Source organism: Channa argus, chromosome 5 (assembly GCF_033026475.1).
Source record: "Channa argus isolate prfri chromosome 5, Channa argus male v1.0, whole genome shotgun sequence".
Taxonomy (NCBI): Eukaryota; Metazoa; Chordata; class Actinopteri; order Anabantiformes; family Channidae; genus Channa; species Channa argus.
This window is the reverse complement of record NC_090201.1, coordinates 8001649-8021955: the sequence shown is the minus strand read 5'-3', so window position 1 is coordinate 8021955 and position 20307 is coordinate 8001649. Positions and strand designations below refer to the sequence as shown.

General features: G+C 40.7%; 1 protein-coding gene across 2 annotated transcripts in view; it reads left to right on the top strand.

Moving 5' to 3' along the window:
• The window catches only part of fgd5a (FYVE, RhoGEF and PH domain containing 5a), a 30001-nt gene that overhangs the window by 7597 nt on the left and 2097 nt on the right, over nucleotides 1–20307 (top strand). Inside the window, exons 3-19 of one of the 2 annotated variants that reach the window (XM_067504511.1) lie at nucleotides 5278–5395; nucleotides 6384–6442; nucleotides 6781–6811; nucleotides 9445–9596; nucleotides 9809–9965; nucleotides 13478–13568; nucleotides 13862–13912; nucleotides 14623–14681; nucleotides 15298–15369; nucleotides 15536–15604; nucleotides 17958–18041; nucleotides 18208–18287; nucleotides 18413–18509; nucleotides 18727–18864; nucleotides 19063–19165; nucleotides 19308–19444; nucleotides 19854–19955. In XM_067504511.1, coding sequence (XP_067360612.1) covers nucleotides 5278–5395; nucleotides 6384–6442; nucleotides 6781–6811; nucleotides 9445–9596; nucleotides 9809–9965; nucleotides 13478–13568; nucleotides 13862–13912; nucleotides 14623–14681; nucleotides 15298–15369; nucleotides 15536–15604; nucleotides 17958–18041; nucleotides 18208–18287; nucleotides 18413–18509; nucleotides 18727–18864; nucleotides 19063–19165; nucleotides 19308–19444; nucleotides 19854–19955 — 1600 coding nt within the window. Of the gene's footprint in view, nucleotides 1–5277; nucleotides 5396–6383; nucleotides 6443–6780; nucleotides 6812–9444; nucleotides 9597–9808; nucleotides 9966–13477; nucleotides 13569–13861; nucleotides 13913–14622; nucleotides 14682–15297; nucleotides 15370–15535; nucleotides 15605–17957; nucleotides 18042–18207; nucleotides 18288–18412; nucleotides 18510–18726; nucleotides 18865–19062; nucleotides 19166–19307; nucleotides 19445–19853; nucleotides 19983–20307 lie in introns of both variants that reach the window. The other variant, XM_067504510.1, reaches the window with a different exon arrangement.

Below are 20307 nucleotides of genomic sequence, written 5' to 3'. Positions count from 1 at the left end.
GATTTGTGATTGTGCTCAACTTAGAGACCATAAAGAATTTTTTATGTCAACTTTAACTAGTTCCAGGTAGACTCACAACAGTAATGCAGGTGTGTTGATGTCCCAGTATATAAAGCAAACAGTTTCTATAGTGGTATGTTCAGTAAGATTCTGCTTATGTATCAAAAACCTGCACTCTGTAACCTATCCTTGCATAATTTTTGCCTCAAATGTTCAACATTAACCTCTTCAAGTGATGACAAACCCCTGAAATGGCCTCTAGAACAATTCCTCCACCCACTGTTATGTTAGTGTTGAGTAGTGATGGGTGGTGGTTCTGTGGCGAGGTGGTGGACAGGGTGTGTCATTGGCTCGGCAGGCTCGATGCCAGGCACGCTGAGGTCATTGCCAGGTCATCCCAAGGGAGGAAGTGTCCAGCCTAGGAGCTTCCCACCAGCCTGTTTACAGGAAATGCAGGACAAGGGCAGGGCTGTAACGGGAGGCAGAGAGGTGGAGAAGAACAGATGAAGGAGGGGGATAAGGGGGTCACCGTGGTTGGGTGGAGGTTCCCAGATTCTTCACAGAACAATAAGTTGAGGTGTGGTCACAGGAATGCCAGGTCTGCGGTTCTTGTTGTCCATCTTGTTCTCGACTCAAAGTGCATTTCTGAATCCCATGAAACAGTGGTAGAGAGGATAGATGAACTGAAAAGAGGTGAGCACAGGCCAAACTCTCCTGAGCCACTGGCTGGGCTATCCACACTTATCTTTCAGCAAATACCAGGTGAGGCAACAACAGAGTCAGAGTGGCAGCGTCTTCACACACACCATCACAAGTGCAGCAGCTACAAGCTACATAAGGATTGGCACTGAAAGGAGCAAACAATTTAAGACTGCTCCCAATCTCCTAATCTCTCCATCAGTTTCCTGGACTTATATATTTAGCAGGCTAATGAACCAATTCAACCGCTGTTATTTCCTATAATGGTGCCATTACAAGTGGTAAAGGCCTGTCTGATTGCAACTAATATATATTTTAATACTCAATGTTTAGCTCAATTGAATTACATATTACAAGCATCATCAAATTCACAGTAGATTGGCTGAATATGGGTCTTTTTACAGAAAGTCATTCTGTCTTCTTCTGCATTTGATACACTAGATTTAACCTTGTGGTGTTATAAAAGACATTGCATTCAGCTGGCATAATAGCATTGCTTCAATGGTCTCCTCAAAGAGCTTCACGGACTGCAATACTACAAAACCTCACATTTGCATGGAATGTGTACAAAATACACATTCTGTTTATCAACCCAGCACTAACATTACAATTAAAATCAAATAACTCCACCCCACCCAACTTTCTGTTTCATTATGTTTCGGGCGGAAGACAGTGATCATCATGATTCTAGTTTTTAATGCTTCTCGCATTAGCTTCTTGTTAACCTGTCAGTCAGCCATAGTGACAGCTTCAAGCAGCTACTGTAGCTTTAACTCTCAACGTGAAACAAGTACTATGTTGTAAACAGAAGAAGTGCATTCATCTACTTCTTGAGAGCCACAAGCTTCTTCCTTTTCCCTACTTCCTCCTGATTAATTAGAAGGGCAAGATTTGCACAAACCCTTTAATAGAATCTTTGGCTGTTCAATGAGTCTAAGTCAAAGAAACCTTTGACAGCACTTGTCCATGTTAGGTTATAAGTTGGTGCATGTTTCAACTAAGAAATAAGAAAAGAAAATGTGTGTTAAAGTTTTAAATAGGGTAAAAAAATAATAATGAATGAATCAATTAAAAGAGCTGCATTCTGGGATTTTACTTTTTGGAAATATGAATTATATAAATATAGATAAAGAAGATAGTTTCGTCCGTTGAGGTTTTGTGTAAGAAATTATTATAAATGGGTCAGAGACCTTGCAAATTTCTCCAACATTTCATGGTGAAAGGGTGAAAATGTCAGAATTCACTGGCACAGAATTCCTTTTAGACACACAGTATGAAGTAATTTCCCTTACTAATACAAAAAAATCATAGCTTAAGAATTAAGAGTAGAGGATAGAGGAATAGGCCTACTTCTTCTGCTAAGTCCCCATCTTCCAGCTTTCTTTCCTTCCCAAGATCACCCAGGGGCCTACATTAGGGTGACCTCTGAGGTCAACCATGAGTAATGGCCCATGGGAGCTTTCTGCAGCCCACCCAATAGGTCTGCTGTGTGTGTGTGTGTGTGTGTGTGTGTGTGTGTGTGTTCTGAAATATGACTATTTGTGAATGGACACAAAGCCCAGCAGGTATGTCTGTTAACCTTTGGTCTTCAAATAGCAGTATACTCTGCTCATATAGAGGGCTGAAGGCAACTATTCATCAGTAAATCTAGTTTTATTCATTTATATTTAATTTGTGTCTTTGTGTTTGTAAAACCTGAAAGTCTGTTCCCATAATTACATCTGTAAATTATAAAATATTTTGTTGCCAAACAAGCCAATAACCAAAGCACATTCAGTTTGTGATCGCATAAAATAAATTACTGTAACAAACACACTAAACTGAAAGGTTGAAACAAGAAAATGATTAAGATTCAAGATTCCTTTCAGTGCCACTCAAACAACACTTCAAAGATGCAGTAGAGAACAAAATTTCGATTTCACAGATTGACTTGAACAAGAGATATAAAAGCTCAGTTATTAAAGGCAATCGTCCACCGACCACAGGGTCAGTGGTTCGATCCCCAGTCCTGGCAATATGTCAAAATGTCTCTGGGCAAGACACGGAACCCCCCACAGCCCTTTCCCAACCCCAGCTGTGCAGTGCCCGGTAGAAATTTGGGAAAGTTGAGTCAGGAAAGGCATTCGGTATAAAAAACAAAAACAAAAAAACAACTGCCAAATCAACATGCGAACAATGATCCACTGCGGTGACCCTGAACTCATGGGATAAGCCGAAAGGACAAAAAGAAAGTAGCTGAGGGCGTATATAGCAGCAGGAATGTATGTATCTTGCAAGTAAAAAATAAATATGTAAATATAAAAGGTGCGTAAATTTAAAAATGTGTAAAACCTGCTTCTTTGTTTCGATATTCAGGGTCAAATTGTTGTTGCTGCACCAGTCTGTGAGCAGTTTCACCTCTTTTCTGTAGAGTGTATCATCGTTGTTCTCGGTGAGACACACCACTGTTATGTCATCTGCGTATTTAATAATATGGTTTGTTTCAAATTTTGCAGTCATGTGTCATCAAAGTAAATAATAATGCACTTAGGACAGACCCTGAGGAGAGCCAGTACTAAAGTGGTGGTTTATGTGTTTTTCCCCATCCTCAAAAAATGAGGCCTGCCTGTCAGGAAGTCAAAAATCCAGTTTCAAAGAGATGTATTGATGCCCAGGGGATGCCTTGGTTTGATGATCAGATGCTGAGGGATTATGGTGTTAAATGCCGAACTAAAGTCAACAAACAGCATCCAGACCCATGTGTTCTGTCCCTCCAGGTGTTGCAGGCTCAGTTGCAGTGCAGTTTCTATGGCAATCTCAGTGGAGCGGTTTGGGCGATATGCAAATTGGAGTAGGTCAAGTGAACGGGGCAAGATGGAGAGGATGTAATCTTTTACCAGTCTCTCAAAACATTTTATTATTAAGGAGGTTTGTGCTAATGGGCTGTATACATTCAGGCAGGTGACTGAGGAGTATTTTTGCACTGGAATAATGGCTGAGGTTTTGTAGCAGGATAGTAGAGACACTTGACGCAGAGACATGTTAAATGTAAACAGCAATGGCTTCGTCTGTGACAGTGTCATTCAGCCAGGTTTCAGTCAGTACTAGTGCACAACAGGGTCTTACCTCCCATATTGATGTTATATCTAGTCTCAGGTGGTCCAGTTTCTTTTCCAGTGAGGGGACGTTGGCCAAGAGGATCGTTGGTAGTGGCGTCCTACAGGGATGAGCTCTTAGCCATGACAATTTAATGGGAAAATGTTTACATTACATTAATATCTGATTCCGCTTTATTCTTTATATTACTGTAAACAAATCTGGACAAGATATCAAAAAAAATTTTAATCAAATCAATCAGTCTATATGATTTAATGGGAAATATTTATTGTTTATTTTATTTATTTTTTAAACATATACAGTTTTGCACAGAGTAAGTGAAAGCTGACACAGGAACTAAAATGTTCACTACAAACCATTTAACTCTACTAGTCACAATAGTGACCGTAAAAGAGATTTTGGAGACATTAGGTTTTAAAAATGTTTTTGAATGATCACCGCATTTCTAGCAAATATTGAAATAGCAAGGGTCTTAATAACATATGTGCAATGTCAGGTAAATTTTCAAATGTCCAGCGGTGTTTTAATAGGGACAGTCCTTTCTACCTTGGTGCAGTATGAGAAGAAGATGGCTGTTCTGTGCATGTTGCTTAGTATGTTTCTTGGTAACGCTTTAGATTTCAGCCCATTTCCTTCTTTTTCACGGCATTCCAAATTGTTGCATTGGCTTAATATGACTCTTTATTCTAACTATAGCAGGCCTTAGTGTATACATAATTTGTGTCCCTGTGGCAACGTATTTTTATGCATTTTAATGCTCAGTTATGCGCCATTGTAAGTCTGTTTCATTCATGTATTGTGTTAAGTGAAATACTGCACAAAATTTTGACATTTAAGCATTCATAGACAACATAACAAGCATGCAGAGGAACTTCTCTGTTCGTGGTGAAACCCAATAAGAGTTCTGCCTTATAGCTGCTTTTAAAATATTTTTTGTTATGCAGTTGTCATCCTGGCTATGTGAAATTTATCAAACATACCGAATGGGTCTTAATGGGCCAGATGACATCAATAATTACAAGAGGTAACATTTAAACTAATTACATGTGAAATGATGTAACCCCCCCACTCCCCCCTTTCGACAGCATAGAAAGGGATTATTAGTCCATTTACACTACCGTGCCATTTGTGAGAAGAATGAATCATGAAAGGGATTACAATGTGCCTCTGGAGGACTCTGTGTGAGAGGAGTGGAAATGTTCAGAGACACACACAGGAAAGGCAAAAATATATATTTACACAAGGGACTTGGAATATTGTTCAGTATTTTGAGATCATGATGCGTCAAAGATCGAATAGATTAGAAATTTACTGTTTGGAATTTGTGTCCTCTATGCAGCCTTGCATCCCCAGCTGAAGTGTTTTTTTTTATGTTTTTTTATGCAACATTAAGGATGCTGATATACCATTAATATATGGATATATATCTCAGTACCAGTGCTATTTGTGGTATATTTATACCATCTTTTCTTCACTTGGCAGTGCCTACACTGAGCCTTTTCCAATGAACCCCACCTCTGCTGAGCTGTCAGTGGACGAGGACCATGGCCGTACCTCGGAGGAGGAAGAAGGAGTAGCAGAGCAGTGCAATGACCGTCAGGTGATATATGGGAAGCACCCACAAATTAAATCAGAACAGCAAATTGGTCCAACAATTTGATGAAAATGAGCTGAAATGCTGCAGGAATCCCACTGAATGTCTTATTCTAGAAATATGCTCAAGGCCAAGAGAAATGGACAGATATGAAAAGAAATGACAAGTCATAAAATAATAGGAGGAAATCAAATGTTCTATGGCATATTAGGTCTACAGTCATTCATTTTAAAAGTAATACAGTACATAAACGTTACCCTATAATTCATGTGCTGCCTGTAATATATCACCCTAAACTCCTCAGTCAACTGAACAGTAAAAGGCAGCCATTTTACAGTGGCTTAGAAGTGGACCCCACCCATTCTGCTGCTGCCACAGTAATATCAGAACCCTCCTCCCATCATCTTACACACATTTCCTTGTTTTCTTCTTCTTCAAAGAACAAAATACAATAAATTAAAAACACAAATACAAAGGAAAAGGACCAGAGAGACTTGGCTTCAGGAACAGTGTGATTTGATGAAAGTGTGTTTTGGTTCTATTTTGAGGAAAGGAGGATCAGTGTGCTTTTCTTTGGAGTGTTTGTGAAATTCCCCACATAGGAAAAAATAACACTGACAAATCACCAGAGCCTTGTTTGTAAACCTCCTAAATAGCTTCAATGTTATGTTCTGGCTCGGATGTTTTGAGACCCTGTGATTAGCCTCTAAATCAATGGGCAGCATTGTTGTCACCACACACACAGCCTCTCATACATAATGCATCTGAATTTAAAAGTCCCGTAATTGAGAAAGGTTTCAGGTCTATGCTGCACTGTAATGAAATGATCAGTCTTATTTTGACAGCAGAAATCTGAAACAAATTTCTAAAAAGGTGAATTGAATTTGTCTTTTCAGCTGCTACGTAGATGTTTGAGAGAACTAAGTGTCCACAGAGAGCCTTCAAACATTAGCAGAGTTCATTCATCTCGCACTGTTCTTTCCCTGTCACGCAGATTGATGGTCAATCCAGAGCGTTCTATGTCGCCAAAGAGCTCATCGAGTCAGAGAGACTGTGAGTATCTCCATTCGTGGATTTTCCTATTTTCACTGTCATCACAGACATGTGTGCTGCATCCAAATCTGATGTGTCGCTCGTTCTCCTGTTGCCTCCAACTGTATCTATTCTGCTCCTAAGCTAATTCATCAAGCTGCTCGCAGAGTAACTGACAGCCAATTACACAAGTGTCTTGTGAAACTTGCTGAATACGCCAGCCTTGCCCTTTGCTCACTACACTCTTAATCATTCTTCTAAAGTAGTTCTTACTATGCACAAGTTAAATAATTAAATGAGGGTAGTAGAAAAATTAGTAGTGTAATTAATAATGATTCGTCTCTCTTCTTGTTTTGCAGACACGTCAGTGCCCTCAAGTACCTCCAAGAGGTAGGAAAACCTTTGCTGTCATGCTATGAATGTGCCACATTAGCTTTAATTGTCTGCGGCTTCAAGGCCTCTTAAATGTTCTTGAAAACCTTCTGATAGCATCGTATCTTTTGTGTCTGCTCCCCAGTCACTGTCTCCATCTTCTCCTCCTCCCCCTGTTGAAAGACTCTGCTTAGATTTATCAATGTTGTTGCAGCAAGATCTACTTCCTGGTCCTGACAAATCTGCCATGTTCTCTGGTGTGGTCAGTTGTAAGATGACGCAGCGTGCACACGCCAGGCGCTCTTGCTCACGCTTTCCTTGTTTTCTTACTCAAGTGATACTGTATGCGTAGATATGCAAGCAACATGGCCGGCAAGCTGCCACCTAAAGGTTCACAAACATGCTGATAGGGCATTTTGTGAGCACCTTATGACCAGACAAAATTTGCGAAGAATTTTCTTTAGTTGAGTTATGAGTGTAGTCAAGGCAAGACAGAGAAAATAATGATGAGCTTCCGTAGAGCTCGGCCATGCATCACAACGGTTTCACCTTTTTCCATCATTTCCCTCTCAGTGCCTGTCAACACAAGACTATATTGCTGTAGATGCAGAATTAATAACATTGAATAATGTTGACCACATAAAACAACTTTTAAAGCTGGACAATGACAGAGTTTGAACAGGTATTTCATTCTGATTAAAAATGAGAAGTGAGGTACATAGCACCTTTTAAAGAATAGTGGGGAGGAATTGCTATTGAGGTGATGGTTTGCAGACAGGTAGACTCGTTGAACACGGAGAAGCTCATCAGTCAGCCTGTATTGTGTAACCTTGAATAAGGTCATAACTGGAATTTCCTATGTGTGTCCCCATGCTGTAATTTATGAAAGCCTGCTGTGAGTACAAAAGAAGCTGCTTTGTGTAATGTGCAATTTAATGCCATTAAACAGCAACTAATGCAAATATTATGCAATAGCCTTTTCTAAAGATCATAAACCTGCACTCTCATCATGATGCTCAATTATACCAATTAGTTGGTGCCAAAGGGCAGGCAGAAACATGAGCTGTAAGTCAATATGGGCACCGTGCTTGAGAGGTGACATTTTGACAGGAATTTCCAAGTGAAGCCTGAACTAGTGTTTCAGTGTAAATTATCTGTTATCGGAAATTCTCACATTCAAAACACACGGAGTAACCTTGGCTACCTAAATGAATCTTCTCATCACCTCTCAAAGGTGACACTGAAGGCTGTGTTCTTCACTGATGCATAATACATAGGTAGGAGTGTTAGGCTCTTGTTATTCATCTAATACTGAACCCATGTTATAATTAATATGAAGATAAGTAATTTAGCTGGGTAACAACAGCACAGCATGCACAAATACACAGTTTAGGGAGAAAAACAGGAGAGTGTTAAGTGAGAGGCACACACGAGCTATTGTTCCATTGTTCGATAAGGAATAGCAAGAATACAAAGAATTTCCAGACGCTGTCTCCACATAGGAAGGGAGGCCAATGCTCCTCCTCTAAAGGACTTTCCTCATAATAGCTTCAACACATGAGGCTCAGACTTATTATTTTCTCTCATTTGTAGCCTGTGACCCCTTTACAGATTCTGCTGTGCTCAGTTATGACTGCACATGACCGGTTGCTCAACCAACCGCTTAACGTTGTTTCCTGACCTGCCTTAACGTGAGAAAAAATAGCTATAAGGTGGAGTGTTAAGCTCTTCTTATTCATGGGTCTGTGTGTGTCTGTGTGTGTGTAACTTGGGAGATGGATTCAGACCAAAGCAGTTGAAGTAGCTGGTGAAAATGATGAATGTTAACTCATACGCGATCGATTGTGCATGACGTACTACGTGTTCTGAAGCACGCAGTGTCACCACATTATCTCTGGTCCAACTGAGACATTTCCGTTTGTTTTATGCCAGAACTGAAATAGAAAGGTTCAAGATGCTTATCTTATACGAACACTCTTAAGGTTTTCTATATGACACTATCTTTTATGTCTCACAAAAAAAAAAGATTTTTTAAAGAAAGTCAACACCTTCTTAATATTCACGTACTTTATTAATATTTGTCTTGATTTGTTAATAAATAATCTTGAGGATTTTTTTTTTTTCTTTGTTTAATACATTTTTTATGTCCTATGTGCCATAAATCTTCCTATTAGTCCTATCAGTACAGGTGTTATTAATAAGTGTACGTCACAAGATGTACATGCAGTTTCTAAGTGAATTTAGGTGCTTTTAACGTATACAGAGAAATGAAAAGTGGGGACTATGTACAAAGCAGCATTGTGTCATTGAGGACCAAGGTCATTATGCAACAACACCTGGTGTGTAACTCTTGTACAAGCAGAGCCGCCTTTCCTGAAAGCCTGGACAGAGCCCAAAGTAATGAGGTGATATGAAGGGAGGGTGGCAGGAAGGATATTTAGGAGGATCTGATCTTCCTTCCTTTCATTTTTCTCCTCCTCTTCATTCCTCAGTCCTCTATGCCTTTCATTTCTCCTGCTCTCCCTCCCTTCCTCCTTCCATCCCCACAATAATTTCCCCATTCCTTTTCTTCCTCTTTTTCTTTTGCGCTACAGGTGTTCTAATGAAACAATTGTTACCACAAATCCTGTTTTCCCTCCTCTCTCGTGCAGGACTTTAGGTCAGCAGTGGCTGAAGCAGTGGGTGACGAAGGGGAGCCAGTGCTAGATGAGCAGAGGTTGGGGGAGATACTGGGGGTGCTGCCACAGGCCTACACCCTTCACAGCAGCATCCTTACTGAGCTGGAGGAACGCATTAGTCAGTGGTAAGAGTACACTCAATAATGATAATGGTAATGCTCAGACTCATGCGTTCACTAAGGCATCTAGTTAGGTTGGACTTAAAACGGCACATGACGAATGTATTGCATTCATCAGTGTACGGTTTTTGAAGAATTCCCCCTTTTAATTATTAATAATAATTTTACATAAAGTTTTACTTTATTTTACTTAATCTGATATTTTTTTCACTGTGAAGGGAAGAGAACCCAAGGGTGGTAGATGTGATTCTTTCTCGTCGAGAGGACTTCGGTGTGTTTGACACCTACATCTCTGAGTATGATCGCAGCATGTCCCTTCTGGAGGAGAGCTGCAGGAGCAACCATGCCTTCGCCAGCATCGTCAAGAAATTTGAGGTAAAAAACTGGACAGTTGTTGTTGCTTGGGTGTAACAAATCTTCCTGTTTGTTGTTATAAAAGTATAGTGTCACCCATGTGGGGGTTTGGAATGCTGCAGGATACCTGAATGGGAACAAAGGAAGTATTATGCATTCACATGTTTGAATTTGAGGATCCGTTTGTGAAAGGAAAGTGAGTTTTTTGGGATGTTTTCACAGAGCAAAGAGCAAATTCCCCTGGTACTCACTCAGGAGTGACTCACTTACATATTTGTCACCTAGCATCCACAGGGAGATAATAGCCTTTCTCAACCCTCTCTGTTCCACTGCTCTCTGTGGGACTGACCTTTCCACTGCAATACTCGCATATTTTATACCCACTCAACACCAAGAACTTATTCTTTGTCCAGCATGAATCTCTTCATCCTTAGTGCTCCCTGGAGAGCAGGGACATAGGATTTGAAAGAAGGAATCAAAAAAAATTGTTGTCTGAAAATTGTTCACTTAATCACTGCTTTATCCTCACTTCTGACAGGATTCTGTACAGTCCAAGCTGGAAACAAGAAAACAGTCAGTATGTTGAGAGCATGTATAAGACCACACAGAGCTAAAACCACTGTGAGGCAGCACACAGGATAAACTGGGGAACAGAAAATGGTTACGTTGTTTTTTGGTCATTTATTTTATTTCAATTCATTTTGTATTAAAGAGTTAAGTACAAAGGGGTTAGAAGGATTTTCCAGGATTCTGTTTATGTTAATGTCTGGGTTTTACAAAGTGACCCATTCAGCTCTGCGCCTTTGTAGCTAAATTTACTCATTACCAGTTCCAAGTTGTAGTCTGATTCACTAAGTGGTTGACACAATGGTTCCAGGCCTTTCTGTTTTGATAAGAAAAGCAAATGGACAAGGCGCCAACTGTCTCCAGTCATGAATATTCAGCAGCAGCTGCCCCGTCTAAGAAAAACTTTGGCTCTGCCGGAGTTTAATGGTACTAACGTAAATGGAAGAGATTGGAAATGAAAGATGGAGACTCTAAGCCCTCGCCACCTTCAGTAAACACCAACTTTTCCTACAGCATGTTGCCACAGTGCCACAGAATTTAGACCTTTATAATCTTAAACAAAGTCAATAATGCGCCTCTTAATTTTAGCCTTATTAAGTTAAAATTTGTCCCATTTCTCAAATCAAAAACCACTAAGTGTTACCTGCAACAAAAGCCTATAATAGCAAGGGATAATAGCAGCCTATCTAGTGACATAAGTTTTTTTTTTCTGTAAAAAGTTGATTCAAATACAATTGAGCTCATATGTTTTCTTGCTCCTCATTTGTGTCCATGTAAACTCTTGATTCATCTTACACCTGCGATATAACCCGCCAGAGGCGTATTCAATACCGTTTCAGTCCAGAGGCAAATTCACCTCACCTGTCACTTCAAAAACACACTGCATACTGTTTTTACTTTTCCCGTATTGCATGTAAACCCATAGCCTGGGGTCTGTTCCCGCTATGCCGTCCATTGTAGTGTGTGTGTTTGTGTGTGATAGATGCTGTGCTGTATCAGAGCACCGCCTTGGGAGTTGCATAGTTTGTATGACCCCCTCTGTAATGAGGGAGAAGGAGGACCAAGGGAGAGCAAAGACTATTGTACATGTTGCAATATACACTATACCAGATACAGAGAAACACAACTGTCATTTGCTGTATCACACACTGGCTGTGTGACATCATACTTCATGTGACCGCAGATGACACAAACAATAATTTTCAGCATTTAATTTCTCTTTCTCTGACCTAAATGTCATTTATCTCAACACCTCTCTTTCCTCTCTCGTTCCACCCCCCTGCTCCACTTCAGCAGTAAATTGTAAGTGGTAGTAATTTCATTGTGGATGTTGTGATGACAGTGATGAAGTAGCCACAGACCCTGATCAGATCAGAGCTAGACCCTTACAAGATTAAAGCCTCCTCTCCACAGCCAGTTACTGCGCCATCTATAAACACTGGCCAACACGGTATGGTGTGTGTGCGTGTTTGTGCCCCCTATGACTGTGTTTACACCTCTGTGTATTTGTGTCTGACTGTTTTGCAAAGACATGTCCATACACGAATTGTGTGAAACTAGTCTTATGAAATCTGCTTTATATCCATGCCATGGCCTGAGTTGGTGTAAAAGCCAGTGTTTTTTTTCTCTTGTGTAAGAATCTTAGGAGGACAGGAGGAGGTGTGTAGCAGGTGGACGGAGAGCAATAGAGGGAGAGAGCGATGGAGTGAATTCCTTGTAAAGGCAGCTGGGCAATGAGGCAGACAGAAGCTAATTAGAGAAGCAGCCTCCTTTACAACTCCCCAATTAGATCAGTTGTGTGTGCAGGCAGGAAATCAGCTGGCCATGTGTGAAAGTTGTGTTTGTTTGCATGTGCGTACATCTGTGTGTGTGTTTATCTCCCAGCACGAGGCATGACTCTCTTCCACTTCTTTCCTCTCATCAAGCATTTGGCTCACTCATCCAAACAATTCTCACACTAATTACCATCACTGGAAAGCCACTTCTTCTGAACAAATGTCAATTGGATGACAATTTACAAGCAACACTTAAAACGAGCGGATGTTGAGAAGCAAAGTACGTTTAAAAATGTAGAACTCCCAATGATTGTACTTGATGCTTCGTGATCATAACAGGGGGGACAGATGAGGGGGAAGAAAAACACAGAAGTTGCTGCTTAGGAATAAAGTTCAGGAGAAAAAGGTGATGAGAGAGAAAAACAACAGCGACAAAAAGAGAGTGTGTGTACACGAAGTCCTGCTTATTAAAAGAGGCTGTATGCTCCAGCTCTTTGTCTTAGTTTTGACTTCTGCACTCCAGCTTTTGATAATGAAGATAAAGACTAGTGTGTTTAGGTCACCCCACCCCCCAAGTTTCCAGGCCTAATCATTTTTTTACTCAACCTCAGTAAAAAGTCTGTGTGTGTGTGTTTGTGTGTGTGTGTGTTTGTTGTGGGGTTTGTTGTGGGATGTGTCATAATATGTTTAGTATATGTGTGTGTTTAGTTGTGTGTGTGTGTGTGTGTGTGTGTGTGTGTGTGTGTGTGTGTGTGTGTGTGTGTGTGTGTGTGTGTGTGTGTGTGTGTGTGTACTCAATGCTCCCAGTGCTCTTGAACGCTCAGGGCATAAATACCTGTCAGAGACAATTAGATCTTGATTGATTTTTTTAAACCTGTCTTTGAATGTGCCAATTTCTTTCCCCTTTCACCTGCAAATGGCTGCTCTGAAAAGAAGAATGGGTGGTGTTCAGGAAGGGGTTTGTGGGCTGAAAAATGTATAAAGGTCATCATGTCTGACAATGTTCCCTCGGTCACGTGTAACTGTGACCTGCAAACACTGACATGTAGAGGTTACCCTTATTCTGAAAACACAGTACAATAAAACTGAAACAATTAAATGCACATATTTAATAAATCTGTCACACACAATTTTGGAATCTATGTAAATTTCCCACTAAAGTCTGATGATTGCTACTGTTTGTGTGTATAGAAACGGGGTCCAGAAGAAGCTGAGGTCCCACTAAAACACCAGCTGCAGCAGGTCATAGTGAGGGTACTTCAATACCGAATGCTACTCACAGGTAACACACGAACACACATTCTCCCGAGTACATTTATGCTAAGTACTGTGGCCACCAGCAGTCACTATGGGATAAATATAATTGTAGAAAAGGCTGACTCTACCTTACCAGGCCTCAGCTGTACACACATCATAGTGTTCACATAACAAGTTCTAACAATTCATCCATGATAAAACCAAGTAAGGTTGTAACAGCCAAACTACTCAGTCAATTCAAGTAAGCAGGTGTTTTAGGTTTTTACTGTATGACGGTTACTTTCATTCTTGACAATTTTGTTTTTGCATTTCCTTCAGATTACCTGAACAACCTCTCTCCTGACTCTAAAGAATATGAGGATACGCAAGGTAAGGCTTCAGAACGAAACCCTGTCATATATATAAATACACACCAGTGGTTAATGTAGTACTCAGAAACTGTACTTAAATAAAAGTACAAGTAAACATACAATTTTACATAATTTTTATATTTTACTTAAAGTATTAAAAGTCAAATTACTTGATTACTTTTTTCCTTTGTCCTTTTGTGGACCAGTGCTGCTCCGTGTTTGGGCGGACATTAACTAATTAATGGTAATAGACATAAATGATGGGTTAAAAATCTGATGCTTTTTTTTTTTTTTTCAGTTTTATTTTTAAACTACTTATGTCGAAGAAGGGGTAGGCAACACCAAAGTCAAAGAGTAAAATTACTTACCAGCTCACTTTGAGTACTGCCAATATGTCAAATAAGTAATTTAAATAAGAGAAAATGAAAAAGTTGTTTATTATGAAATGTCTAAAGTGACGTGAGTGTAGTTTGATTAGAAATGTAGTGGAGTGAAGTAAAAAGTTGCGATATTTGCTCTTAGATGTATGGGAATAAAACTCAAAGTAGCAATAATTAAATCTACTCAAGTACAGATACATGAAAAGTACTTTATTTACCTAAGTACCTTGTACATCGATCCTTTCCACCACTGATACACACATACACGCTGCAGCTGCTCCACATGTATCAGGGCATAGTTTTTGAATCACAGTCACTGAGTGTCTCTCTTTCTTTCTTTGTGTCGCAGCTGCTTTGGTGATCGTGTCCGATGTGGCAGATCAGGCCAACGACAATCTAAAACAGGGGGTGAGTTCAGTCTGCATGCACACTATGCACTTATGTTTAAAGTGTTAATTTTGACATATTTGCAGCCCGGTTTTTAAGACCCTACTTTATCTTCTGCTTGGCAATGAAAGAGCAATTTGCAAATGGAGTTCACGCGTGAAAAAAGTCAGAGAGCTGAGGTGATCCTGCGTTTGAAATGCTCTTTTAAATGATATGCTGAAGGAGAAGATCTGTCTTTTGGCGCCGGCCTTCACAGCTTGTTGGTTACGGCAAGTGTCGAGGAAAGGTGATGTCATCAGACAGTCCCCCGTTTATCATTACACAAAGAGCGAGAGCGGTATAAGCGCTGTACGCATCTCGTGTCAAAAACCCTCCCTCCACTGTCTCTGTCTCATCTCTCACTGTTAAGATCCCCTCCTGTTGTTGTTGTTCTTTACGCACATGCACTGACACACACAGACTGATAGACAGTGGAAACACAGGCCTCATCTATCTGTGTACCCTGCTATTCAGTTTGCTGTATCACATCCCTTTCCGCCTGCTTTTCATTCACTTACAAACAGGGACAATTTCATTCTCTTTCTCCTCTTCTGTCCATCACTGGATAATCTCCCTCTATCTCTCTGCTCTCCTGTAGGAGAATTTGCTGCGCCTTGTCCACATAGAGTACAGCGTGAAAGGCAAGAGGGACCTCCTGAAACCTGGAAGGGTGAGCACTATGTAGTCACAACACATTATTCGTCAATGACATTTAAATTCTTAAATACTTATATACAGTGTTTCATAGGATTTTTAAAGCACAATTTGATGTAAGCAACAATAGGACAGCAGAAAATGTCTTTTCGATGGCTTATTTTTTTTTTTTCGTTTGGCAGCTGTTTGTCAAAGAGGGGACACTCATGAAGGTCTCAAGAAAAAGCAGACAGCCACGACATCTGTTTCTGGTAACACTTCCTTCTGTATCACTCTAACACTATCACATCAGATGCAATATGAGATTGTAAAGCTCGTGTTGAATCCTTTAGAATATTATTTTTCGCTGTTGTTCATGTCTATAATTTGGAAGTAGTATTACAGAGAAGATCCACTCTCTTCTCTGTTAAAATGAAAGCTAGCCAGCAGGTTATCCAGCATTAATACTGTGAAGTAGCAATTGTAAATTGTGGTTTCATATCTGGGATCTGTGGCTTTTAATAAAGGTCACACAATTTACAATATATAATGTGTATTGTTGTGAGCAAATGCTCGTTTTCTTACCTACATACATAAGAGTGGTATCACTCTTATTTTATTTATATAAAGCTTATTGCTGGACATTTCATTCAACTATCTTGTGCATCAGGTTCTACCATACACTGTACTATACACATAAAATTGACAAAGTTCAGTCTCGCATTTGTGTTGTCTTTGGATACTGTGGGTTTTCCATTAAAGTAGAGCGTGTAGAGTACATTGATAGAAACAATGTATTTCTGATGTCTTTTTATGAGGCTCAAACATTGTTATGTCAGCGATTTGAGCCATCAGGGATTGAGGCAGCACAGCAGTACAAAACACCTGATATATTACTGAGTCAGTGACGAAAACAATGCTAGCGTGACCTACGAAAATATGTGAATGTTGGGCGGAGGTCATTCCGCGAGGTAGGTGAGATTGAGGAGGAGGGAGACACAAGGCCAAGGCTGTTAGACCTCCACACCCATCCAGCAAGGTCCTCCCTCTCCACTCTTCTCCTCTTCTCTCAGAACTTGTTTTCCAGCGCCCAGCTTCCTCACAGGATGTTTGGTGTGGGTCACTGGATGCTGGCTTCCTGTGTATTGGGAGGGGGCTGACAGCAAAGTGAAGGCCAGACACCCTGTAGAATGCGGTGGGGAGGGGGATAATGCAGTGGGCGTGGTTTTAAACAAACACATAGCATGAAATAGAGAAGCTCACGCTATTGTTCCATATGCGATCAGAAGTGTCTCGTGTTGGTAATTATGCCTGTGCTATGTATCAACTGAAAATAAACTAAGACCTGTCCTAGCTGATCCAGTAAGACTAATAAAACAAACACATGATGTGGATTCATTCATTCATTTTTTTCATTCTGCTCGTTAATGCTCCCTGTCCTATTACAAAGGACTTCAGGTGGACAATCGCTAAATACGATTGGACATTGATATATATAGGCCATTGGGTTCAATAGCCGTTAAAGTGGACAGCTTCAGTGGGTCACCTCAGATGTTATTTATGGGGTTTTTAAGGGAATCCAGGCAACAGTGAAGATATTAGTCATCTCTTATCTCAGAGACAAAGAGAAGAAGAAGGTACAGAAAGCTACTAGCCGAATAAGCGAATGAGTTAATACGACGTGAAGGAGAGTTAGAGGATGCCACTGCTGACAGAGTAACTGTCTTAAGTCTCAAATGTATTCAAGTAGGTGAATGGTGTGTCTCATCTGGGAAAGTTGCTCTTTGAATTCTGTTAACTTGGTACTTAGTTTGGTTTGTGTGGGAGGAATCCCTGCATAAATGAGCAGCACAGGGTGGAGCAGCATACTGCAGTGGCTGCAGCCCAGAGGTCACGGGCAGGGCTATCATGCACTGTTTTGTCTCCAGCCACTCAGCCAATGAACACGCGGCTGTAGCTGTTTGTGTTTGTTGTTGTGGTGAAGGTGGCTGGTTCCACCCAGTCCTGGTTCTCAGTGTAGCCTGAGAAAGCTGGGAGGGCGAGGGAAGGTCTGGAGCCCAGAGCAGGGTGGAGAATTCCTGGATGCTGCCTTTACAGCCCCAGCGGATGTTTAGAGCACACGTTAGGTGTGACCAATTATGTCATTTCTTTTGTGTGGGAAGAAATGAAATGCTTCTCATAACACAATGGAATCTTAGTATTTTCTGTCACAATACTAAGTCTGACAAGCAAATAAACACTTTATTTACAGTAATGCCTGGTTTTGTTGTGTGTGTACATGGGAATTTTGTGTTCACAGGATATACAGACATGTATGAGTCGTGTGAAAGGAAAAATAATGAGGTAATAAAGGTGAGCGTAGCAAGTGGCTTTACTGTAAGATAAGGTAAGGAGTGTGCTGCGACTTTTGAGATTTTTCCCAAGGTAACACCACCACCTTGTGGAGTTGGAGATGTTGTACTGTGAATAGCTGGGGTTTGCAATTGGATTTGTCTTTTGATTTGTAACCAGAAACAATGTCAATGTGATTATTTAACATTCTGAACAATGTCTCTTTACCATGATAAATCTAAAATCTAACATTATATAACCTCTTTTACCATCTTTTCTTTTTTTCTTCATCAGATGAATGATATAATGCTGTACACATATCCTCAGCAGGATGGGAAATACAGGCTGAAGAACACACTCTCTCTGACAGGCATGAAGGTTAGTTTATTTTTCCCACCTCTCATGATCCCACCTCATGTCCATCCTTCTGTACACAGTGTTTGTTGACTGAAATGTGATATCTTTTTGTCCCTAACACACACAAATACACACACAAACACTCACACACACACACACACACACACAAACACACAAACACACACAGGTGAGCAAACCTGTCCTGGACAATGTCCTGAACTGTCTCAGGATTGAGGTGTCGGAAATCACCATCACACTCTCTGCCAGGTGGGTAACTCGCAATCAGAACAATGATTACAGACTGTTGCTCAAAATGATTATGTTAGGTCTATGGTACGTCTAAAACCCTTTAAAGGCATCCGGTGTGATTGTTCGCATGCTTATCTCTTCAGCTCGGTTGTAGAAAGGGAGGACTGGTTCCACACTCTAAGTCGAGCCATAGCAGACCATGCTGCAGGATTGTGTACCTTTGGTGGACCCTGCAGTGAGGTAAGAAAAACAGTTTTGGTGTTACACCCTACATCTATAACAAAACTCTTCGCTGAAGAAGAAAAGTTATCTTTCATTTCTATTGTGCATTGTATAAACATAAAAGAGACTTTATTCGTAGATGATGATCAATATTTCTTTCCTCGGTTTCCTGTAGCTAACAATTATTGTAACTGTAAAAGAATAAGTCATACATTCTAGTCTCAATTTCTCACAGGCCCGTGAGAAATTGTGGATGGCACTGGGTGAAGCTGCTCCAGTACTGGTGCCAGTTTCTCATGTGATGATGTGTATGAACTGTACCTCTGACTTCAGTCTCACACTCAGACGACACCACTGCAATGCTTGTGGCAAGGTCAGAAACGCTGCACTGCAACTCTTCACTACAGTTCTGTTTGGTGTCGGAAACGCTTAGTTTTGAGGAAAAAAGATTTAAGCAGTTTATTATATATCTATTTACAGTATCATGAGTATCGAATGATACAATAACTGAAACTGGCCAATGTCCATGTGTGGTTTGTAAATTCTCCTTTTATCCTGTCTCTCTGACCAGGTGGTGTGCCGTGCTTGTTCTAGGAAGAGATACCCACTGAAGTACCTCAAAGACAGAGTGGCCAAAGTGTGTGACCATTGCTATGCCGAACTCAGGAAAAGAGGTAAATATTAGCTTTCTGTTTGTACAAGTGTCTCACTGCTGCAGAATGTAGCAATTCTTTTGGTGTTAATGTTCATCTTTGACATGGTATTAACTCAGTGTGTGTGTCTGTGCTAAATGACTAAATGTCTGTGTGTCTGTAGGTGGCAGTGTGTCGGGAGCATGCGGTAACACCAGCCCTAGGACTCACCGGGCCAGTCGTCCCCTCTCTGCTGTCTTCCAGAGTCTGCAGCCCCCAAGTTTATGGAAGAACAGGAAGAGTACCGCCTCTCTCAACCAGGTGGCTCACAATCACCATTTGTCATCAAAATGGCTTTGACAAGGCTCAAAACACGGCTTCTTTAGCTTCCAGTTCAGTTTCAGTGACAGTTGAGGGGACTTTATATTTCCACTGGAAGGAAACATGCTGACTTTTATGGCACCTAACTTCACACTATAATATAACATGTTACAGAATACTGCAATATTAACAGAAAAGTAGATATTCCCTTAGCAGAAATTGAATCCAAGCCATGACTATAAGAGAACCAAGGGATTTCTGACAGCTACATGTACTTGACAACAGTTGCCGCTGGGGATTTTTACACCCATATTCCTACCATCAGGCAATGGACAGAATAATTTGAATGTAATGCTGTTCTGCAAAAAATATCCGATTTGTGTAGTTGACGTGTCATCAAAATCTTCAGGTGTCACTTGGTGTGGAGGGCTCCACCATCAGCGGCAGCTTACAGCGGCGAAAGAAAAGCAAGAGGAAGTGGAAACGGCTGTGGTTCCTCCTCAAAGACAAGGTGCTCTACACCTTCACAGCCTGTGAGGTGAGGGGGCACAGAGTCTCCCACACCAGCCCCAAAACACTCACACACTCTCATCATCACTCAGTCATATACGCAATTCCTTACAAACTCTGTCTATTCTTCTTCTTCACCTCTGCTGCCCAATGTACCACAAAACTAATTAACCTACTTATTTACACATCTCAACCAGCCATTTTTCTTCCCGGGCAAACTACTTTGTGTTACTACTGAAGGGATTCTCTGTGCTCTCTCTTCTTTCAACATCTGAGTGATGCACTGCTTTCGTCTTCTTGAAGCATAAAATACTTTTTAACAGCAAGAACGGTACATTTACGTGGTGTGCCTG